General features: G+C 42.5%; 1 protein-coding gene and 1 non-coding gene across 23 annotated transcripts in view; one reads left to right on the top strand and one right to left on the bottom strand.

Annotated features, from left to right (window-relative positions):
* The window catches only part of LOC129637974 (teneurin-2-like), a 462,189-nt gene that overhangs the window by 278,095 nt on the left and 159,322 nt on the right, over positions 1-24,772 (bottom strand). For 8 of the 22 annotated variants that reach the window (XM_055562413.1, XM_055562395.1, XM_055562421.1 and 5 more), the window contains one exon: positions 9,281-9,536. The exons of 12 other annotated variants lie outside the window; for them this stretch is intronic. In XM_055562413.1, the coding sequence (XP_055418388.1) occupies positions 9,281-9,296 (16 nt within the window). In that variant the 5' untranslated portion in view covers positions 9,297-9,536. Of the gene's footprint in view, positions 1-7,932; positions 8,119-8,398; positions 8,492-9,280; positions 9,537-24,772 lie in introns of those variants that run through there. 2 more of the 22 variants (XR_008707676.1, XR_008707675.1) reach the window with 2 other exon arrangements.
* Positions 22,270-22,343, top strand: TRNAC-ACA (transfer RNA cysteine (anticodon ACA)). Its single transcript has one exon. It is a non-coding gene; the product is annotated as a tRNA-Cys (tRNA).

The raw sequence follows: 24,772 nt of genomic DNA, 5'->3' as shown, positions 1-24,772 counted from the left end.
GTGGCAAAGTAATGTCTCTGCTTTTTAATATGCTGTCTAGGTTGGTCATAACTTTTCTTCCAAGGAGTAAGCGTCTTTTAATTTCATGGCTGCAGTCACCACCTGCAAGTGATTTTGGAGCCCCCCAAAATAAAGTCTGACACTGTTTCCACTGTTTCCCCATCTATTTCCCATGAAGTGATGGGATTGGATGCCATGATCTTAGTTTTCTGAATGTTGAGCTTTAAGGCAACTTTTTCACTCTTCTCTTTCACTTTCATCAAGAGGCTCTTTAGTTCTTCTTTGCTTTCTGCCATAAGGGTGATGTCATCTGCATATCTGAGGTTATTGATATTTCTCCTGGCAATCTTGATTCCAGCTTGTGCTTCATCCATTCCAGTGTTTCTCATGATGTTTTCTGCATATAAGTTAAATAAGCAGGGTGACAATATACAGCCTTGACGTACTCCTTTTCCTATTTGGAACCAGTCTGTTGTTCCATGTTCAGTTCTAATTGTTGCTTCCTGACCTGCATACAGGTGTCTCAAGAGGCAGGTCAGGTGGTCTGGTATTCCCATCTCCTTCAGAATTTTCCACAGTGTGTTGTGATCCACACAGTCAAAGGCTTTGACATAGTCAATAAAGCAGAAGTAGATGTTTTTCTGGAACTTTCTTGCTTTTTTGATGATCCAATGGATGTTGGCAATTTGATCCCTGGTTCCTCTGCCTTTTCTAAATCCAGCTTGAACATCTGGAATTTCATGGTTCATGTATTGTTAAAGCCTGACTTGAAGAATTTTGAGCATTGCTTTACTAGTATGTGAGATGAATGCAGTTGTGTGGTAGTTTGAGCATTCTTTGGCATTGCCTTTCTTTGGGATTGGAATGAAAATTGACTTTTTCCAGTCCTGTGTCCACTGCTGAGTTTTCCCAATTTGCTGGCATATTGAGTGCAGCACTTTCACAGCATCATCTTTTAGGATTTGGAATAGCTCAACTGGAATTCCATCACCTCCACTAGGTTTGTTCGTAGTGATGCTTTCTAAGGCCCACTTGACCTCACATTCTAGGATGTCTGGCTGTACCCACTACCCAATCCCTCTTGGTCAAGTTCTAGCACTAAAGTCAAATCATTGTCATCATCACTGACATGTATTGAGTTCTTATTGTGTGCAGCCACTGCACTAAACAACTGCATAATTAGCTCAATGAATCATTAATTGTCCTATTTTATAGATGATTATCATTCCCTCTTACAGGCAAGGAAAATGAAGCAAAGAGCGGTTAAGTAACTTGACTTTGCATTCCAGGATATCTGGCTCTAGGTGAGTGATCACACCATCATGATTATCTGGGTCATGAAGATCTTTTTTGTACAGTTCTTCTGTGTATTCTTGCCACCTCTTCTTACTATATTCTGCTTCTGTTAGGTCCATATGATTTCTATCCTTTATTGTGCCCATCTTTGCATGACATGTTACCTTGGTATCTCTAATTTTCTTGAAGAGATCTGCTAAGTCGCTTCAGCCATGTCTGACTCTGTGCGACCCCATAGACGGCAGCCCACCAGGCCCCGCCATCCCTGGGATTTTCCAGGCAAGAACACTGGAGTGGGTTGCCATTTCCTCCTCCAATGCATGAAAGTGAAAAGTGAAAGTGAAGTCACTCAGTCGTGTCCGACTCTTAGCGACCCCATGGACTGCAGCCTACCAGGCTCCTCCGTCCATGGGATTTTCCAGGCAAGAGTACTGGAGTTGGGTGCCATTGCCTTCTCTGGAAGAGATCTCTAGTCTTTCCCATTCTATTGTTTTCCTCTATTTCTTTGCATTGATCACTGAGGCAGGCTTTCTTATCTCTCCTTGCTATTCTTTGGAACTCTACATTCAAATGGGTATATCTTTCCTTTTCTCCTTTGCTTTTCACTTCTCTTCTTTTCACAGCTATTTGTAAGGCCTTCTCAGACAGCCATTTTGCTTTTTTGCATTTCTTTTCCATGGGGATGGTCTTGATCCCTGTCTCCTGTACAATGTCCATAGTTCATCAGATCTAGTCCCTTAAATATATTTCTCACTTCCACTGTATAATCATAAGGGATTTGATTGAGGTCATATCTGAATGGTCTAGTGGTTTTCCATACTTTCTTCAATTTAAATCTGAATGTGGCAATAAGGAGCTTATGATCTGAGCCACCGTCAGCTCCCAGTCTTGTTTTTTCTGACAATGCTACTGTACTATTACATAACACTTCCTAGTACTTGGCAATGTGAAGATGTAGTCTTAGCCACAATCGAACCCATATTCCAGTGGAGGAGACTAATACTCACTTTTTGAGCATTCACAATGTTCTAGGCAATATGCTTAGCACACATCATTGTTTGCAACTTACTAATCCTTTCCAACAATATTATCTGGAAGTTATGATAAGTATTCCCATTTTACAGATGAGGAAACTGAGGTAGGTAGAGTTCCAGTGGCTGGGCCAAGGTCACACAGTAAGTAATGAGCAAAGCCAAGATGCTAATTCAGATCTCTATGATTAATGATCAAATGGCCACAAAGCGTTATTGCAACATGAGTGAGACAGAGAGAGAAGAGTAACTAGAATCAGCAGGGAAGGCAGATTAGAAAGTGTAGCACTGTGGAGGTGACAAAATAATCTGTAGGAAGCTCTCCTTCAGCTCTAAAACTCCACAATTTCTAAATATCATCTATTGCCCCCAGATAACAAGTACAGAGATCAATAATCAGGTCAAGATCACAGGTGAGGTTGCATCCTAGCAGAAATTCACAACCTGACTTCCACCTTCCCCATCATCTCCCAGCCTGGCTTCCTTTTTTCATGAAAGTCAGATTGAATCTTCACATTTCTCTTTTCAGGCACTGCTGGGTCCTGTTCTCTGAAGGCTCATTTAGAATACTCTCCAGGGGAAACTATGCTTCCATGCAGACAGCTGAAGACGTGAAAAAATGACCTTCGAAGGGCAGAAGGAAGCATTAAGGGGGAGAAAAGAGGAGCACTGACTCCACAAGTTGGCATAATAATCACACTGACCATATACCCTAGCCACATGTTTCTCAGTCTGAGGATTGCATGCCAAATGACTGATGCGTGTCTGAAATCGCTATGCTGTGGTTGAAAACACATGGAAAGGGAGATGTTTCAGACTTTCAACAATACACAGGCATCCTTGTAGCCTGCCGGACAACGAAGATGTCCCCGTTCAGCTCATGAGAACTTATCTTGTGTGCGTGCATGTGCCTATGCGCACAAGAACACATTCTTAAATTAACTGGAGTCAGCAAAATTAACATGCACCCATGGGGCACTGTTGGCCAAGTCTCTATTTTCATAAATAATGCTCTTCTTGGCTTCTACAAGCCTGTTTGAAGACCTGCAGTGCATCCTGGCTACAATTCAAAGCCCACCTAATGAAAGCACCTCCACTGTCAGCAATGTTAATGTCACTTTAAAGAGTGTGAAATGTTGCTAAATGTGTCAGGAAACAATTAGATAACATAAGAGGCATGTTTTCTCAGTGCACAGAGAAATATATTATGCAGACGGGAGATAAACGTAAAGTTTTCTGAGCTCCGGCATATTCAGCACTCTCACCCCCTCCCCCCACGTCTCTTTTTAATCCAACAGAGAAATTGTTTGGCAAGGCTCAGCCCTGTTTCAAATACTTGGAGAAGGGAGAAAGGCCTGCTATGCCTCTGACTGTTGTCGCTTGAGCCCTGTGCTCTTAGGCTCAGCGAGATACAAACAGTCTTCCACTCAAATTAAATGTGTGCTCTCCTAATTAGCATTATAAATATAGGTTTCTCTGAGCCAGAGTTGATAAAATTACAGTGTTGGGCTGGAAAGGAACCGGCAGCTCTCCCATGCCGACACAATGGCTGCAGCATTTGCCCAGCTAGAACAATGCCTCCAGGGCCTGCCCCCATCATCAGAGGTCAGCCTGGGGAAGGAAGGTAAATGCCAAGCGAGCTGACATTAGGACAACGGCAGGGCCCAGATGCAATCTCTTCTTTGTATGTGATGGTATAAGGTTTGGCTTCTAAGCTCCGGGGAGAATGGTTCTCACTGCAAAGTGTCTTTGTAGAGTTTTGTCACCTCCACCACCTGTGAGGTTCCGACAGGGGCCTGGTAACCACAGGCAAAAACAGACTGAAATGGATTTTTCCTATCGCCATCCAATATCGCTGTCCATGGTCCTGAAACCTCACTGAGCTCTAGGAAATGGTTGCTTCTTTCTTCCCAGCCCTCAGATGCCTCTGTCCAACTTCTTGGGGGAGTTCTGAATTAGCCAAGGGAATTGATGGAGGAGAGGAGGAAGAGAATAATTAAAGAGAGATGAGGGCAGAGACTCGGGAATAGGCATAGCTACTAAATGATTGTCAGGCGGTGAAAAAAGGAAATTATTTGTTTTGACATTATTTTCAAATAATCACAGCTGCTAAGAAAGAAACTAGTGCCAACCTGGGCTGAAATGCAGAGAGACTTAAGATGAGTGAGGAGTTTGCATGTCAGGTGATGCAATGATGTGCAAGGCAGGGTATGAACATGGCAGGGCAACCCCATTATGGTGGAAGTGATGTGACTGAAGTGTCAGTATCACTAAGCAAAAATTCTCAGGATTTTTCTTTTCTTATGAAAACATGCCACACTATACAGGCAAAGAACAAAGATAGTCACAGGGAGTAGTTCACGTTTGTTTTGCCATGTACACAGTTCTGCCATGTCAGGTGAGTCTCATCAGTAGGGGGTAAGGTTGGCTTTTTCCCCAAGAAAAAGAAATGCAAAAATGCAAAGTGGTTGTCTGAGGAAACCTTACAAATAGCTGTGAAAAGAAGAGAAGAGAAAGGCAAAGGAGAAAAGGAAAGGCATACCCATTTGAATGCAGAGTTCCAAAGAACAGCAAGGAGAGATAAGAAAGCCTTCCTCAGTGATCAATGCAAACAAATAGAGGAAAACAATAGAATGGGAAAGACTAGAGATTGCTTCAAGAGAATTAGAAACACCAAGGGAACATATCATGCAAAAATGGGCACAATAAAGGACAGAAATGGTATGGACCTAACAGAAGCAGAAGATATTGAGAAGAGCTGGCAAGAATACACAGAAGAACTGTACAAAAAAGATCTTCATGACCCAGATAATCATGATAGTGTGATCACTCACCTAGAGCCAGATATCCTGGAATGCAAAGTTAAGTGGGCCTTAGGAAGCATCACTATGAACAAAGCTAGTGGAGGTGATGGAATTCCAGTGGAGCTATTCCAAATCCTGAAAGATGATGCTGTGAAAGTGCTGCATTCAATATGCCAGCAAACTGGGAAAACTCAGCAGTGGCCACAGGACTGGAAAAGGTCAGTTTTCATTCCAATCCCGAAGAAAGGCAATACCAAAGAATGATCAAACTACTGCACAATTGCACTCATCTCACATGCTAGTAAAGTAATGCTCAAAATTCTCCAAGCCAGGCTTCAACAGTACATGAACTATGAAATCCTAGATGTTCAAGCTGAATTTTGAAAAGGCAGAAGAACCAGAGATCACATTGCCAACATCCATTGGATCATCAAAAAACCAAGAGAGTTCCAGAAAAACATCTACTTCTGCTTTATTGACTATGCCAAAGCCTTTGACTGTGTGGATCACAACACACTTCAAGAGATGGGAATACTAGACCACCTGACCTGTCTTCTGAGAAATCTGTATGCAGGTCAAGAAGCAACAGTTAGAACTGGACATGGAACAACAGACTGGCTCCAAATTGGGAAAGGAGTACATCAAGGCTGTATATTGTCACCCTGCGTATTTAACTTATATGCAGAGTACATCATGCGTAATGCTGGGGTATATGAAGCACAAGCTGGAATCAAGATTGCTCGGAGAAATATCAATAACCTCAGATACAAAGATGATACCACCCTTATGGCAGAAAACAAAGAAGAACTAAAGAGCCTCTTGATGAAAGTGAAAGAGGAGAGTGAAAAAGTAGGTTTAAAACTCAGCATTCAGAAAACTAAGATCATGGCATCTGGTCCAATCACATCATGGCAAATAGATGGGGAAATAATGGAAACAGTGAGAGACTTTATTTTTGGGGGCTCCAAAATCACTTGCAGATGGTGATTGCAGCCATGAAATTAAAAGATGCTTGCTCCTTGGAAGAAAAGCTAAGACCAACCTAGACAGCATATTAAAAAGCAGAGACATTACTTTGTCAAAAAAGGTCCATCTAATTAAAGCTATGGTTTTTCCAGTGGTCATGTATGGATGTGAGTGTTGGACTATAAAGAAAGCTGGATGCCGAAAAATTGATGCTTTTGAACTGTGGTGTTGGAGAAGACTCTTGAGAGTCCCTCGGACTGCAAGGAGATCCAACCAGTCCATCCTAAAGGAAATCAGTCCTGAATATTCATTACACGGACTGATGTCGAAGCTGAAACTCCAGTACTTTGGCCATCTGATGCAAAGAACTGACTCATTGTAAAAGATCCTGATGCTGGGAAAGATTGAAGGCAGGAGAAGGGGACGACAGAGGTTGAGATGGTTGGATGGCATCTCCAACTCAATGGACATGAGTTTTAGCAAGCTCCGGGACTTGGTGATGGACAGGGAAGGCTGACCTGCTGCAGTCCACAGTGTCATAAAGAGTCGGACTTAACTGAGTGACTGAACTGAACTGAAGGTTGACTTGCTGCTTATCTTCTTTCCTTTGCATCTCTTTAGAAGAGCTATCTAGTTATCTCTCAGTCTTCCCTGGAGACTAGTAAAATTTATAGAATGACCTGGAGAAAGTCAGAGAAAGCTTTGGCTTAAGACCATCAAAGGCTAGCTCTACAAGGAATATCAGAGAGTATCTGGACCAACCATTTCACTTTGCTGATAACAAAATTGTGGTTCAGAGAAAGAAAATGGCTTTTCCCAGAACATGCAGTGAATCAGTGACCCGAGTCCAAGGTCCAAGTCCAAGGTCTGTCCACTAAATCACACTACTATTAATAATATTCAAGTTGAAGGATAAGTAGAAAAACCAAAGTTCAAGTTCTGACAAAGAAATCAAATTTCATAGCAAATCATATTAATGGACTGCAATTTTACAATTCTACTGCAAAAGGTGTAAAATAGGTACTGACCCCTCTTCCTGAAGTGAAGCCCAGCACATAACATTACACTCTTATTTTCCAAACTGTGTTCTTTGGAACACTGGGTTTTCTTAGAATATAAACATGTGACCCAGGTAAAAAAGGGTTTCAGGACCAAATGGTTTGCACAATAGGAGATACATAGAAGAAAAGAGCCTCAGTGTATGCTAGGCTGGTGTGATCATATCTGGACTGGCTGATCTATTCCATTTTAGGCTGACATCATCTAAGAGCCCAGCTGAGAAACTGGACTTGGCTGGGGGAGGATATTCAGACTGATGGGTGTTTTAGAAATCATTTAAAAGGTTATAGGCCCTGCAACTCTTGAGTCTGGAAAAGAGGTAAGGGAAGATGTAGCAATCCTGAAATAATACAGCTATGATTCATGGAAGAAGAAGTGAACTTTTATGAATGAATTCAGATGTCAGTGCTCGGAATGATTAAAGTTAAAGGGAGGAGATTAATCTTGTTATCTGCTGTAGTTATTTTTCGCTCCCTTTATCTAAATTCTACCTAGTATTATGATTCCTTAGGCGCGTACTTTCTCATTCTTCTTAGAGTGCAATCTACTCTTCCATTCATTCAACACATATTTATTGAATAACTACTATGTTTCAAACTGTCCTCTAGGCCAGAACATTGCTCTAGGTGGTTGTTCAATCCACAATGCTAGTGCTGTTGTTTTTAATCTTTCCATCTCCCAAAGCACTTGCTCATGCAAAGTGTTTAATACTACTATTGGATCAAACAGAGACATTAGGCAAAGAGCTTTCTAACAACAGTTGCTAGATAATATCATAATCTGCAACCATGCAGGTAATAAGCTCCCCATCACAGAAATTATTGTTTAAGCAGTCCAGATCAGCCCTGGTCAGCAGACCACAGAGAATGTTCATGTTTAGTGAGAAGTGGGCTTTACAGGCCTTCTACATTCAGCTCCCGCTCGAAATCTCCATGATTTTAGGAGTGTTCTTGTCACTGTCCCTTGGGGTAAAGGAGACAGAGGATCATTTAGAAGGTATCTCGAAAGGAAGCGGTCTGCCCCAAGCGTCTCCCCACCCCATCAGAAGTCAGAGACACATCTGTCTTCCTGCCTTCTACATACATGAAAATGTTTAGTTACTAGCTGAAAACTGAGACCTGTGTAGATTCAACACAACCGGAGAGGACCTTGCTTTATTCAAAGGAAACGTGTCACTGTGCTGAAGCTCAAGCTTGCGTTAATTATAACGTGTGATATTTGGCCAACCTTAGTTCCATGATCCAATGTTTGCACTTGATCAGTTTCCAGAGCTAGATGAGCGCCTATAGCCATTCACAAAGTAATACCACTTTTTCCTTTTACGAGAGCTTTCATCTGTGGATCTCAAAGCACAGGGTAAACAGTGGTTAACGTTCCTTTGGGAGGTAAGGATGCATTTGCTTCACTCGTTTGGCAAGGGAGGTGTGGGAGGGGCTGACCAGTCAATGCTCCGCAGAAACTGGCATGCTGGGCTCTCTCTTCCCACCTGTTTTTTTGTTTTTTCTATGATCATAGTGAACAAGTCACGTGGTTTATTGAAGCCAAAAGTCAGCATACGTGTACCTAAACTAAACCAGTTTCTATGCAGTATAAGAGGCTATGTGGAAGATAAAAGCACAAGTAGGGAATTCCCTACCCTACCTTTCTTTTCTCCCTCAAGTGCCTTCTCTCTTTCCTTTTTTCCTTCCTTTCTTCTTTCCTTCCTATCTTCCCTCCCTCCCTTCCCCCTTTCTTCCATTTATTCAACACATATTCTTGTGTGTGAATGAAATGAAATGCAATCTTTCACAGAAATGAAAAGCCAAAATCTTTGCCTTCTTAGAGTTTATACTCTGGTTGGGAGAGAGGAAAACCAACAAAGAAGTAATAGCAAAAATAGTAATAAATTTTAAAAAACCCAACAAAATACATATTTACAGGCACTCATATACAAACACAAGCATAAATGTGTATATGTATAAGAGGGCTACAGGGGAAAATAAAAGAAGAGGAGGAGGACCAGCGAGAGGCAGGGGCGGGCTTAGGGTGGTGCTACTTAAGTCAAGGCCATCAGGGAAGAGCTCCCAGTTAAGATAGCGTTTGAACAGGGATCTGAAGGAAGTGAAGAGGGGGCTCTGCTGATACCTAGGAGGAAGCACATCCTGTACACGAGGACCAGCGCTGACGGAGGCTCTGAGTTAGCAGTATGCTTGGTGCATCCAGGAAGAGCAGCAGGGTAGGGAGCCTGGAAAGTGATGACAGATGGGGACGAGGGAGGCCCGACAAGCCACCGTGAGGTCTTTGGCTTTCACGCTAAGCTGCTCTAGACTTCTAAGAGAGGAGTGACTTGTCTGGTGCATGCTTGAGCAAGATCACTTTTGCTGCTGTGTTGAGAGCACACCTAAGGAGGGGTAGGGCAGAAGGTGGGAGACCCATTAGAAGAAGACATAATAATCCAGGTCAGAGATGATTGGGGCTTGGACTGTGACAAAGATCAGAACCTGGAGACATTCTGAAGGTAAAGCTGACATGTTTCACTGGTGGACTAATGTGGTTTAAAGAGAAAGGAGGAAGTCGACGATAATTCAGCTTGTGGCCTGAATAAGCATGGTTAGAGGCGTGAGTCCTACCACACTCACTTATGAAGGCTATGTTTTGTTTCCACACGTAGCGTAAGATGAGAGATATACCTGGATGGAAAACCATTCTCAGTGTTTGAAAATGTTGCTAATTGCTGCCTAAAATACACTTCTCAAATGGATAGGCAAAATTGCTATTTTATTCACAATTTTAAAAAATATATTTCCCAGGAAGAAAGAGGTACAAAGAGGTCTTTCAGATGTTCCGAAACAGTACTTACAAGGTAGACATCTTTTATCCAACTTAAGAAAATCTAATAAAACCTAAGCTGAGAGGGTTGAACTTTCACCTTTGTCTAGCCAAGGTGATGCTACTCATGCCTTAGAGTAAAAATTTCTCAACCTATTACAGAGATAGGAGTGGTCCAGAAAATAAGCTATTTTCTCCCTGCAAACTCATATTCACATGTGGTACAGAGCAGTACATTAATTTGGTCCCATTCTTTGATTTCTCCTTTAACTTGACCTGATTTTCTTGCAAGCCTCAGGCACAGTTAATTTGTAGTGAGGGGTGTGTACATATATCAGAGAATATGTATTTGTGTGTGTGTGCCTGAGTAGATGCGGACCTTGGTTGAAATATTAATATAGCACCTTTTTATTATTATTTATAGGAGAACTATATCTTCAGGGCTTTTAAAATAAAAAGAAATGGAAGATAGGTGATGTGAAATTATTTTTTTACTGCTCATACCCTTTGGTTGATGTATAAATAATACAAATGAAATAGTAAACAGCATTAAGGGTACAATTATTGAGTAAAGAGAAATGCAGATTCACAACTGTACAAAGTTCTCAGTTGTTATGATAGAGAAGAAGTTATTTATGTAAAGCGCCATAAGTTTTTAAAGTCTTATTTGAATTATTCTATCACAAAACTGGAAGATGAATTTCTATCTCTGAAGTTGAAAATCTAAAGCTTGGATAGTAATTGGCCACAAACATACAACTTCAGTCTGCACAGAGTAAGTAAGAAGCAAAATGTGATAGTCTGTGGAGTGAAACAGTTGCTTAATTGGTTCTGAGTGACCCACCGCTGCAGCCAGCATGCAGTATTAATGGTGGAGAAACTGCTTAAACCTTTCCAGGAAAACAAACCAAGTCCTGGAAAGAAAGGCAAAGTACCTCCTTAAAACAGCAACAAAGGAAACATCGCCACAAAACCCACGTCAGAACCATCTATTTCAGAGGATGTTATGAGGGAAATCTCTTCTCCTCAAAGGGAGCCTTGATTCAAATGAACATCTCACCGCTGTAATCTCCCATAGGGTTATGGAATCTTATTTATTTAAATTGGCTGGTCGTCCCCTGAGAGTCCTACCAGTGGAGTGATGCAAAAACTCATTAGTCCCATTTTATTTTTAAATTCCACGGAACAGTCTCAAACAGAGCACGATCACTTTCTCAAGTGTTCCCACTGAGGAGCGTCATTTGCCACGGGATGTGCAGCACTAAATCATAACGCCCATCACTCAGACAGAGGCTTCTGTCTGCTGACTTGCCTGTATCGCTTTGTGGGTAACAAATCTAGCTCCAAATGACACCTCCTATCAAAAATTGACTTACTACAGCAGGGCACATGTGCTCCTTTTTGTCTAATTCTGCCATTTCTTAAATTCTATGAGCAGGACACAAAACTTCAAAATCCATGCTAAAGGGAGATATAAAAGAGCCGATCACTCACATTTTCTTTCTAGAAGACTCACACTCAGCTTATACAGTAGAGGCATGAAAGCAAAACAACACCAATTAGCATTAAGCCCAGATGGAAAGAGATCAAGGCACGGGCTAACAATTGGGGGCTGTCAAATGTTAAAACCACTAAGTTCTCGTCTTGTTAAATCATCTGATGGCCGTTTCTTCTTTAGTTAAATAGGAATAAATAATAAAAAACAATTTACAACTAAAAGATGCTAGTGTTTTGCAGCTGCTGAATGTCTTTGGGGGAGATTAGGTTCTATAATGAGGAGATATAACCATCATTTTATAAAAGCTGTTGCTGTCTTGGGAAAAACACCACCGAATACGATTAGAAAAAGGCTTTCCTTCATGAACCTATTACAGTCATGCACTGATTGCCTGGCATATGCTTAATGATATCTTCATAGCTGAAAAACAATAATTTGTTACTGTAAATCTTGATATAATATATTAAGTTCAACTGTGCTTTTATTAGTTCTGCCTTTGACTTGAGTGCTTTAAACTTGCAAAACCTTACAGAAGTTGAAAAGCAAATCAGCTACCTGCAATTTTAGCACAGATCCATATATTTCCCAATAGCTTAATTAGAAGTCTTTTTCAAATAATTTAAATATCATATCAAGCATCCCTGGCTTCTGATTCTCCATTAAGAGTATCAAGGATACGGTAATGGGGTGATGAGAATTATGGAGTGGGGAAAATCCTGTGTGTAGTATAGACAATTAGTATATTAGGTAACAAACAGCCAACATTACTATTCTCCTTATTTTTAAAAATATCAGAGGGTCAATTAAGACAGTATTAACTTATGTTACTCTAATGAAACTTTTCTAAAAGAGACAGTAACTCCTTGGCTTCGATTTCTTTCACCAGAGAAATGAAGAGAGGAGGAAGGAAGGCAGCACTTGCATTTCCTTCACTCGTTCCCCACCTCCCTCCCAAACAAGTCAGCTGTAGGAGTCTCCAGCTGTCCCCTGCAGAAAGACCTAAGCAAGTCTTGACTCCTTTTTGCTGCTGCTGCCGCTTCCCACAAAGACAGACATGGCCTCAATCAGAGCTTAAGCCCAAGAAGCTTTTTTTTTTTTTATTCCTTATAGTCAGAAGTCTACCCTTGAACACTGGTATTGTTACATTCAAGCCCAAATCCGAAGCCTTGCAGGGAGACTTTTTATACCTTAAAACAAGAAGATGAATAATGCCTAGAAGGGAAATAGATAACAGGCTCTTTGACCTTACCAAGCATTTCTGTAGTGTCTGACATGATAAAAATCCTTGCTTAATATCTTGGGTAACCAGGGTAATGTGGATACAGATATATACATATTTCTTTATTATATATATATATATTTTAAATCTATGACTATACACACAAGCATTGTCTTCTCATCAAAGACAACTTCATAGCAGGACTCAGAATTCGTGAGCCACAGGACAAACTGAGATAAAAATGGCTCTGGCTCTCATAGTTTACCCATCCACCAACACCTAGCAAATGATCACACTGGTCGATAAGCCCCTCCCCCAGTTCATCTTCTACTGACTCCAAACAACATAATGTCCAAGGTGGGAAATGGAAATCTCCTTGTAGGCAGACACATGGCCTCGTATGTCAGCTTTAAGGCTTTGCTCTTCGTTGCTGGGTTCCACGGAGAAACTCACCTCCCGAGATTCAGACAACAATTAGTGATTCATTCTAAGAGTGATAGTACTAGGTGGGAAAGATCACACCTTTGTGAATGAAGATGAGAAAATTCAGAGTTGCAATTATTTAGCATTTTTAATGCCAAACCTCATTCTACGTCACACTACGGAGAGCTGCTATTAACTCCTTTCACGCTAATGGGTAGGGGTGGGCTGGGGGTAGCCACACGAAGTCAGCCCTTGGCGACCAGCTGAAGGTCCAGTTTTCCTGCTTTCTCTTCATAGCCCAGGTGCTTTGGCAAAGAGTTTGTTTTTCTTAAATAATCACGCAAACCTTACCTTTGTAGACCCTTATCTTCTGGAATAGCCCCGTCCCCCAGAAAGTTATTTCTCAGGCTTTTCCTGGATTCTATTTATGGCTTTGCTTACTTTCAGAAGTGAGGTGACATCTTCTTTGGGTTACGTGTTGAGGAGGAAAGAAGTTTCTAGTTTTAAATGTTGAGGTCAAGGAAGGAGCTCCATCATCTCTCTCCATCACATGACCTAGCACAGCACCGAGACCGCGGCTGTCCCCTAAGTCCTAGCAGAGTTCCCCTCCTCAGTGAACCCCTCCATGCACAGCGTCGCTCAGTTGATAAGAATGAAAGCGGCAGAGCTGAGTGGTTTTCCCACCAGCTGGCCTCATGCCTACACGCAATACGGACGAGTTATATAACATATGTAGTGAACACCGTGATGGTCCCCAACATCATCTATAACTTAGTTGGTCCCTGCAACCTGTGACTTGTTACCTTGCACAGCAAAAGGGAATGTGCACATGTTCAGGATCTTGGGTTGGGGCGATAAGAGGGAAATAACAAGGCAGCAGAAGGGTCAAAGTTCACAGAAAGGTAACCACAGAAGCAAAGGTCAGAGTGACGTCAGGAAGGGGCCAGGAGTCAAGGGATGCAGGCAGCCTCTAGAAGTACAAAAGGCAAGGAAAGAGATTCTTCCCTAGAGCCTGCAGAAGGAATGCCTTCTGTGGACACCTTGATTTTAGTCCCCTGAGACTGCTTTTGGGCTCTCACCTCCAGAAAGGTAAGCTAACAAATTTGTTTTATCTTAAGCCACTGGGTTTGTGGTAATTGGTTAGAGTCCTAAAAGGAAACTAAACAACGTGCAATGTGGCTTTAAAAGAGGCCTGTTCTATGTGGTCTGCCTGGTCCAGTGTCAGGACCACCCCCTCCAGGGTGCTGGGAATGGGGTAGTTTTAACGGGGTAGAAGGGGGACAGACGTCCAGCCTGCTCCCAAATTCCGCCACCAGGGAACCGAGCTCTGTGAGAGCAGTCAGATCAACAACAGAAATAAGGCTGACGCAGAGAGTTCTGGCAAAAAGTCACCAGTTAGTGAATCAACTAATACCTTAAAAACTACCCAAGAAGGAAAAGTGCATGGGTAGTTTTTTAGTAATGACTCTCCAGAAAATCTTTTAAGAGCTGGGAATTGCTGTCTACATGGGAGAAATACACAGGTCCAGGTCTGTTCCTTGGTTCTCATGCTTTTCTCTGGAGTATGGTCTGCCCTGCGGTGGGTCATTGGTCTTATCTGGCATGCATACACACACACACATACTCATGTACATGTATACATATGTAGTTTTTAACCAAAACTGTGTTTTTTTAAAAATTGAACTTTAATGCCTTCGATTAAAATATACACTGTTTACCAGCATGCGTGTATGCTCAGTCGCTCAGTTTTGTCTGACTCTTTGTGACCCCATGGACTGTAGCCTGCCAGGCTCCTCTGTCCATGGGATTCTCCAGGCAAGAATACTGGAGTGGGTTGCCATTTCCTCCTCCAGGGGATCTCCCTGACCCAGGGATTGAACCTGTGTCTCCTGCACCTCCGGCACTGGCAGGTGGATTCTTTACCACTAGCACCAGCTGGGAAACCCTTACTTTACCAGAGACCTCACCATTCTCTTTTACTTACCTCTGGCTATTTCATCCATTCATATTGTCTAGATGGTCCTTAGTGGAACCTGAGTCTTCAATCCAGGTTAAGATCTATGGTCACTTTATTATGCATTTACAATTTAACACTCTGAAGCGAGTCTCATGGCCCATCCAGCACTCATGGCCTATTTAGCTGTCTATTCTGACCCACCAAAGTCTATCACTCTGTACATTCCTAGTGATAAACCACAGGGCTGCTTTGTTGAGAAGTCCTGTAGGTTCACAGAAAAACTGAATAAGGATACAAAGAGTGGTCTTGGCACATTTGTAGGAAACACAGTACTAGAGTCAAAAGTGTGTATTTTGGACATGAGAATGAAGACACAATGAAGGCTGAATCACTTAGCTGAAATCTAAGAGGGTAAATATAAAGTTCTTCATAGAGGATAAAAGAACAGAAGGAAAAAACCTATCAAGTCCTAGATGGGAAAACAGGATTCAACAGGAGCACATATGAAACAGCAGCTCTGTTATTAGCACTGATAGACGTGTTTGGCCTAAACAAACCACTAAGAGAAGTCAAGGTTCTGAAGACACCATACTTCAAGTTCTGCACTAAGACAGCACATGCTCCAAGATACAGTAACATTCCAACATGACGCTGTAAACTGCAAGATGTTCATAAGAAAATGGCAAGATGGCACTGGGGAGTAAATTCAAGTCAGGTCAAAGTCTAAAAGAAACTGAGGGACTTCCCTGGTAGTCCACTGATTAAGACTCCATGCTTCTAACGCAGGTGGTACAGGTTCAGTCCCTGGTCAGGGAACATGCTGTGCAGTGCGGCCAAACAAAAAAAATAAATTTTTTTTTTTAAAAGAAACTAAGATACTCAGCCAGGAGAACTAGAGACTGGGCAGGTAGGGTCTGCTGTGCACAAGAGCAAAATTTAATCCAGTCCATACCATCCCACCCTGTAGAGGGAGGTTGGCATTTATTTGTTTACAGAGGGTAGAAAAGGGACCAAGAAATAAAGAAAGTAAGGGGGAAACAGTCAAGCCAAATTCTGATGAACTGACTAGTATCCACATGAAACGGTATTTCTTGTGTGGGAATGAGTTCAGCATAAGTGGAGGCATTCAAGCAGATATTAAACAGCCCTTGGTGGTGATGCTAGAGAGGAAATCCAAGTGTGGGTAAAAATGGAGTAAGATGAGTTCTGTGGTTCAGTCCAAAAAGCCAGAGTCTCTGAAACCACGTCCTTATTGTCTTCAAGATAACAGACAATTTGGAATGCGGATCTTATCGAAGTAGAAAGGGAAAAATTAAGTTCATTTATGTGGAGCAAAAGATGCCACTTAGGAACAGTCCAAAGAGGCTTTCTCTGAAACCTAGCCCTGGGAATGTGGTTCATAAGCATGTCCCGGGCTATTAATTTTTCAATAGAAGAGATCCAAAATACCCTAGCATTGTTTTCAGTGTTACCTGCAGCATTTTACGCCGTGGCATCATCTGTTCTCAACCTTTCAAAACATTCTTGGCATCATGTAAACACCACCTGAGCATTCTAAAAAAGACTCCCTGCACTTTCAGGCTACTTGGGGGTGAACTTTCTCTAGCGATCCGAGTGCTGCTGACAGGTCAGAGTCCCTTTCCCTCTTGTTTCTGACTCAGGATAATTTCTAAATCCAAGGATTTGCCAGTCAGGCCCTGTGGATGGATGCATGCAGATGGAGAAAAAAGCTGACTGCAGGGATGCCAGATTCAACACTTTTCTAAGTCGCTGAGCTGTCCTGAGGGAATGCTAACATTTTACATTTGTTCAGCCAGTCTTCACTGAGGGCTGGCCACGTGGTAGGAGCCGGCTTAGATAGGACCACCAAAGCATGAAACCAGGCATGGCCTGTGTCCTCGAGGAATTCACACGTTTGCGAGGAACACAGACTGGTAACTATGTGGCTGTTTTCAAGGTGGTATCTGCTCTTCAAGGCATCTGCTCAGCATGGCGGGAGAACCCAGAGACAGTGCAGTGAACTCTCCCTGGGAAAGGAGGGGCTGATGACAACTAGAGACCACTAGAGATGGTTTAGGAATGAGACCTTGCTAAGTAGATGGTGGAGGGAGGCGGGTGAAAGAACAAGGCTGGAAGGAAGCCATGTATGAAACCTAGGTGTGTGGAAAGTGGCAAGAAGAACGGCCACAGGAGGAACTGCCAGGATGAGCTCTGCAGCCTGTTCCTTGTCTCCACTGAACACTTGTTGGTGTGTCTGTTTCTACTGTGAAGTGGGGAAAATGGAATTTCAAGAGCCTGCTTTCCAGGACTGCTCTGAAAACAAAAATGAAATAGCAAGGGAGTATTTTGGAAAAGGTTAAGGGCGGTAAGTTTAAGCTGAAAAATCACAAAACTCTGCATCTCTACAGTTTAAAGCATGCAATGTCTGTCTGCCTGTCTGTGGCATAACCTCAAATGGTTTTAGCAGGGTTTATATTGTCCAGTTCACTTCAGGCCCTGCCACTCTCTTATCTTATTTCACATACATGGAATTCTCCCGGCCAGAATACTGGAGTGGATAGCCTTTCCCCCTCCAGGGGATCTTCCCAACCCAAAGCCTGAACTCAGGTCTCCTGCATTGCAGGCAGATTGTTTACCAGCTGAGCCACAAGGGAAGCCCATTTCATATGCCAGACTGCTTCAAACATCTCTCTGACCTGCCTAAAGCCAGAAAGAATACTTTAATAGTAAAGGGGTCTGCGCAAGATAATATGGGAATCGTGGACATTTTTGAGTCTGGATCTTTCTCACAGAGAGTGGTAAAGTGATATATTGTTCAGAGTTGTAACATCAATGAAGGTGGTTAATAAAATAATACCTAATTATTTCAAAGATTCACTTATATTTAATTTCTTATATTTTGAAGTTATTTTTCACACAGCCCTCTTAAATAAAAATATCATTCCTACCCAATCAAGAATGAACAAAGGTCTGAAAAATTCAGAGAGAGAGAGAGAAGGTAATGATGGGGAGGATTTCTACTTGAAAAATATAAAAAGAAATTTCTGCAACGACCTTTTAATTTAAATTACACTGCTAAAGGGAAAATAAAGTTTTACCTAATCTGCAAAAAATGGCAAACAAGACTGAAAGATGACCGCTAGATGGATCTCTCTGGCAGGCTGCCCACTACTTGATACAAATTATAGTTAAATTTATAGAAAGAGATGTAAAGAGGGGACTGAGAAATGACAGACATTCACTAATTCGGCATTGTGGAAGGAGAGGCAGGGGAGGGAAAGTTCTAGAAAAATAATGCTAGAGGGGAGAAGGGGAGTGGAAGAAATTGGGAGACTGGAATTGACACATACACACTATTGATACAAGGTATAAAACAGATAACTGATGAGACCATATTGTATAGAACAGGGAACTCTGTGAATGGAAAGGAAGTCCAAACGGGAGGGGATGTATGTATATGTATGACTGATTCATTTTGCTGTACAGTAGAAACTAACATTATAAAGCGACTATACTCCAGTGGAAATTAACAAATGCTAGTACTCTTGCCTGGAAAATCCCATGGATTGCGAAGCCTGGTAGGCTGCAGTCCATGGGGTCACTAGGAGTCGGATACGATTGAGCGACATCACTTTCACTTTTCACTTTCATGCATTGGAGAAGGAAATGGCAACCCACTCCAGTGTTCTTGCCTGGAGAATCCCAGGGATGGGGAAGTCTGGCGGGCTGCCGTCTGTGGGGTCGCATAGAGTTGGACACGACTGAAGAGACTGAGCAGCAGCAGCAGGGGACAACTAAAAGAGAATGAAAAACTGAAGGGGTGAAGGTAAGAAAAACCTATGCAGGATTTTTTGGCCACTCTCAAATCTCTAAAAACAAACTCACATATCTAAGAATTGCCGATTCTTGCCTGTGATGAGATAAAGCCAATTAGATCCATCACACCAGAAGAAGATCATGGGAAGTGGGTGGAAAGGAAACTCCTGCACATGAGTTTGTTTGAAAGCTATTGTCAAGAGGAAAATGTCTGCCAAGCAATTTCCTATATTGCAGTGGAAGATGCCAGCTTGAAGCTGGTACACTGCTTCCCCTTTTCTCCCCCAATTCAAAAGCCGTTTACAATGCATCCTGGTGATTCAGACCAAAAAATTACCAAATCTGAGAAAAGCACAAAGCTACGTAGGAATCTGAACTTTGTTTATACAATTAGGAGACACTCACGTGTACATTCCATAAATGACAAGGTTCCCGCAGCAAATTAACAAGAACAATTTTCCCATCTCAGGAACTGTCAAGATGGGCCGTGTTGGCCAATTTATCTTACTCTAGCATATCTCTGGTGCTTGTCAATCAATGCATGAAACATTTGGTGCTGATTGCCATTTTTCTCTCCACTTCCTTTCGCCTCTTATACCAGGCAATTTACTACAAGTCAATCAAGGTCGGAGCCGACCTTGTTTAAATAAAACACTGTTGAGCTCTTTTCACACCAACAATTTCAAAGACAGAATGAGCCGTATCTTTTACATTTACACTTATACTACCTTCCCCCTGCCTCACCAGTGCTCTTAAAATGTCACACTGGGGTTGTAAGTCATCACTATCCACCACAGTGGCTGAGAAAACTAGGTTGAAAAGTGGTGAGGAAATGTATATTTCAGATACATTCCTTTGCTGCTAATGATTCACCAAGCCAACAGCACTCCTGACTGTCTAGCTGTCACTTGTTGCTGTTTAGTCCCTCAGTCATGTCTGCCTCTTTGCGACCCCATCCCATGGACTGTAGCCCTCTGGCTCCTTCATGGGATTTCCCAGGCCAAAATACTGGAATGGGTTGCTGTTTCCTTTTCCAGGAGGTCTTCCCAACCTAGGGATCCAACTCAAGTCTCCTGCATTGACAGGTGGATTCTTAACCACCGAGCCACCAGGGAAGCCCCTGGCTACTACTGCTGCTGCTGCTAAGTTGCTTCAGTCATGTCTGACTCTGTGTGACCCCATAGATGGCAGCCTGCCAGGCTCCCCTGTCCCTGGGATTCTCCAGGCAAGAACAATGGAGTGGGTTGCCATTTCCTTCTCCAATGCATGAAAGTGAAAAGTCAAAGTGAAGTCGCTCAGTCGTGTCCAACTCCTAGCGACCCCATGGACTGCAGCCTACCAGGCTCCTTCCTCCACGGGATTTTCCAGGCAAGAGTACTGGAGTGGGGTGCCATTGCCTTCTCCAGCTACTACAGGTCAGCCCTAATTTGAGACAGGGTCACACAGCACAAACGACGTATCCCAGATCATCAGCACTTGAGAATCCAAAGGTGCAGCTTTAAGTGTGTGCCCCAAAGATCAAATCCTACAGTTTAGAGGGTTTTGGTGAGAGTTTCTATTGTTATCGAGTAAAGCATCAACTTGTATTACTATTATCATTACCATTCATATGGAAGGGGAAAAGTGGAAGAAGAGACAACTGAACCTATTTAACTTCTTAAAAACAACCTGTTCAAAGGTTTGGCTTTCAAAACCTTCTTTTGCTTGCAAACCTTTTATAATCTGTATTTTCCTGAATAAACAGGGCTCTGGTTGTTTAGTAAAACAGAACTTTGGGGTCCCTCCCCAGCAAATGTTAAGAATATACACTGAAATGAGGCCTGGCTAAATGTGATTCTTAAACAAAGTAATAGAATGGGACAGATATGGAATTTCTTGAAAATAGCAACATGCAGCTTCCCTGATAAAGTAGTACTACACTCTAAAAACAATGAATTAGAAATGGATGCTTTTAAGTGTCTACTATGTATATGTAAGGCCCAATTTAGGCATTTTTCAAAAGTGTGATTTCTCCCATTTAAAACTAAAACAAGCAAAACATTCTCAAATTCTCAGAGCCAGAACGATCCATCTCTATTCTTTTATGCCAAAAGGAGTTACGCTGGGTTGAAGCATATCTCAGGCTGCCACGATCTTACTGTTTGTTAGAAGGCACTGCTGATGTATTCATTCTTCCACGTGACAGCTATTTATTGTCTATTAAGCACTGGGCACCACTGAGGACACAAGGGGGTCAAAACTGACAGGGTCTCTGTTCCATGGAGCCTAGAGTCAGGTCAGGGCCCTGGATACTAATGAAATCATCCCCCCAGTAAAAGTATTGGTAGAAACAGAGGTTACTGCTGTGCAGGAGGCATTGGACGTGGCCTAAAGCAGGCTGGGCAATCAGGAATGCTCCTGGAGCATGTAAACCAGCGAATTCTGCCTGACAGGAACTTACTGTTCAGCTCCAGTGCCTTGCATGGAAGTCCCAGGGGTACAGACTGCACATAGTCAAGCTCAGAAGGACCATATTTAAAAGATCCCTAAAGAACTGGAACACAAAAAGGTCCATCACCATAGGCAGGAGTTCTGCTCCTTAGATGTGAACAGTATCATTCCCGTCTAACTTCATTAAGCCAAACTCTTGACTTCCTTTAGACCACAGTGGACAGCAACGCCCTGCCCCTTCCTGGTATCAGGTGGCAGCAAGAGGTCTGTTCCACCATGTGAGCGAGACAGCTTAGAGCCATAAGCAGGAGATATGTTGGGATGAAAGAGCTGAATCTGGTCAAAAAGAATTCATGCTTCTTTTGGCTAATCAATGTGCACAATAAAAATTAACTGCCAAGGAGGGCTCCTGGGTGCTGTATTTAGGGTCTATTTCTTGCTCTGGTGCCAGTAACATGGGTGTGTTCCATATGTGGAAAATTCACTGTACTGTACATTTATGATATATGGTGCTGCTGCTAAGTCGCGTCAGACGACTCTGTGCGACCCCACAGACACCAGCCCACCAGTCTCCTCTGTCCCTGGGATTCTCCAGGCAAGAATACTGGAGTGGGTTGCCATTTCCTTCTCCACATTTATGATATGTATGCTATGCTAAGTCACTTCAGTCGTGTCTGACTCTGTGCGATCCCATAGACAGCAGCCCACCAGGCTCCCCTGTCCCTGGGATTCTCCAGGCAAGAACACTGGAGTGGGTTGCCATTTCCTTCTCCAATGCATGAAAGTGAAAAGTGAAAGTGAAGTTGCTCAGTTGTGTCTGACTCTTAGCAACCCCATGGACTGCAGCCTAACAGGCTCCTCCATCCATGGGATTTTCCAAGCAAGAGTACTGGAGTGGGGTGCCATTGCCTTCTCTGTATGATATATATAGATATATATATATATCAGACTTCCACCAGACTTCCCTGGTGGCTCAGACGGTAAAAGCGTCTGCCTACAAAGCGGGAGACCCAGGTTCGATCCCTGGGTCAGGAAGATCCTCTGGAGAAGGAAATGGCACCCCACTCCAGTATTCTTGCCTGGAAAATCCCATGGACGGAGGAGCCTGGCAGGCTACAGTGCGCGGGGTTGCAAAGAGTCGGACACAACTGAGCAACTTAACAACAACAACAATATATATTGGAAGTTTTTATTTATAGTAAAACTTCAATAAAATGTTTAAAATGTCATAATCAAAAAACACAAAGAAGAGCAAAGGAAATATTTGAGATTAAAGGAGACTGAAAAGACATGAAAACAAAGCTGCAGGGTGTGACCCTGAAATTAATACTACACTGAGAAACAGGAGCTATAGGAACAACTGATAATATTTGAATATGGACTGAAGATTAGATTGTCTTCTATCAATGCTAATTTTGTTGTTATTGTTGTTGTTTGATTTTGGTTATTTGTATTGTAGTTATGTAGGAGTGGAGGCTTCCCTGCTGGCTCACACAGTAAAGAATCTGCCTGCAGTGCAGGAGACCTGGGTTTGATCCCTGGGTCAGAAAGACCCCCTGGAGAAGGCAATGGCTAGTATTCTTGCCTCGAGATTTCCACGGACAGAGGAGCCTTGCGGGCTACAGTCCATGAGGTCACAGAAAATCAGACATGAGTGAGCAACTAACACTTCCTATGTAAGAGCATCTTTGTTCTTGGGAAATACACACTAAAGTATTCAGGGGTCAAGGAGCTGGATGTGGGAGCATTTTATTCAACTGACTCAGGAAAAAAATGCTCATAAGAAAGGGGGGTTTGGGGGCAGAGAGGGATGGGGGGAAAGAGGAGAAAAGGGGCAAAGAATGATAAAGCAATTGACAAATGGGCAGACATATACAAGTGGTGAATCTGGTAATTGTGCTCGAGCGGTTCTATTTTTTCCTACAGTTTTAAAATTGCATCAAAAGTTAAAAAAATGAGGATGACAACTTTAAAGAAAGTTAACTCTTCTTTAAACGAATGACCAGCATACTAGGTGGCGCTTGGTTGCTCCAATAAATTGAGTGTTATGTACAAAGAAAAGTGAGGTGGCAAGGTTGCTCTGAGCATTCAGAGTCACTGGCAAAATTACCCCTCAAATGGAGGCTGGGAAAACTTGACAGTTCCTTGGGTGGACATGTTCAAACCAGACTGACATAGTCTGATAGACCAAAGGTGCTTTTCTTTTTCTGACATTAATTCGCTTGTGATCCGTAGCAACCGTGAGTACCTTATCTTGAGGTGGTCCTTAATGGCGCTCGGTATAGTTACTGCCGTCTCCCGGATGCTGTGTTTTCTTTCTCACGATTATATCTGTTGTTACTGTCTGTCTCTTTCAAGATGCTATTCTCTTTTGAGACTAAGCACATTTTAGAGGCTTAATGAGGCTTCTATATTGTTAGCTGATTTATTGTGTCCTCAGTTAATGTGGGGGTGGGAGAGGAGCGAGTGTAGAAGAGATAAGTTGGTCCAGGAGGCGCTAAGCTTACACAGTTCGTATCAAGTTCATTCTTATGTGTGTAGAATTTGTTAAAGAGTGACATTCAGTTACAGCAGAACCCTTACGGGAGAAACACACTGGTTGGTTTTAATTCCTCCTGTCCTTTCTCTCCCATTGTAATAGGGAAGACCAAATCTGACTCCACAGCTTTTGCTTACAGTTAAGAACGTGGCCTGTAGGATGCCATCCCAGTGCACTGGGATGACCCTGAGGGATGGGATGGGGTGGGGAGGGATGTGGGACACATATACACCCATGGGTGATTCGTGTCAATGTTTGGCAAAAGCCACCACAATATTGCAAAGTAATTAGCCTCCAATTAAAAAAAGAAAAAAAGAATGTGGCCTGTAGCCTGAAATGTACAGGAGAGCCCATTTTCAAGACTCTGACCTTTAAGAGTGTAGCCTTTTCCCATTCATACAGAGATAAAAAAGTTGCAGAACAGAGAATAACATTTGTCATGTTGGGAGTTTACAGGAATACCATGACCTGACCTATGTGGACAGCTGTAAGAACAAAGGATTCCCACACCAGAAAGTCTGCAACAACCAACCACACCCCTCCTTCATCTTGCCTTTAAAAATGCTTTGCTGAAAACCTTCGAGGAGTTTGGGGTTTTGAGGGGAACCACCCATCTCCTTGCATGGCCCTGCAACAAACCTTTCTCGTCTCTGAAGTTCGACGTTTCAGTGTGTTTGACTTCACTGTGCATTGGACACATGAACTTGTGTCTGGTAACACCAGAATTTTTAAAGCATCATTATTACAATTGCACTCATCTCACACGCTAGTAAAGTAATGCTCAAAATTCTCCAAGCCAGGCTTCAGCAATATGTGAACCATGAACTTCCAGATGTTCAAGCTGGTTTTAGAAAAGGCAGTGGAACCAGAGATCAAATTGCCAACATCCACTGGATCATCAAACAAGCAAGAGAGTTCCAGAAAAA

Source organism: Bubalus kerabau, chromosome 1, assembly GCF_029407905.1.
Source record: "Bubalus kerabau isolate K-KA32 ecotype Philippines breed swamp buffalo chromosome 1, PCC_UOA_SB_1v2, whole genome shotgun sequence".
Classification (NCBI taxonomy): Eukaryota; Metazoa; Chordata; class Mammalia; order Artiodactyla; family Bovidae; genus Bubalus; species Bubalus kerabau.
The sequence above is the reverse complement of the archived record's forward strand: the minus strand, read 5'-3'. Positions and strand labels throughout refer to the sequence as shown.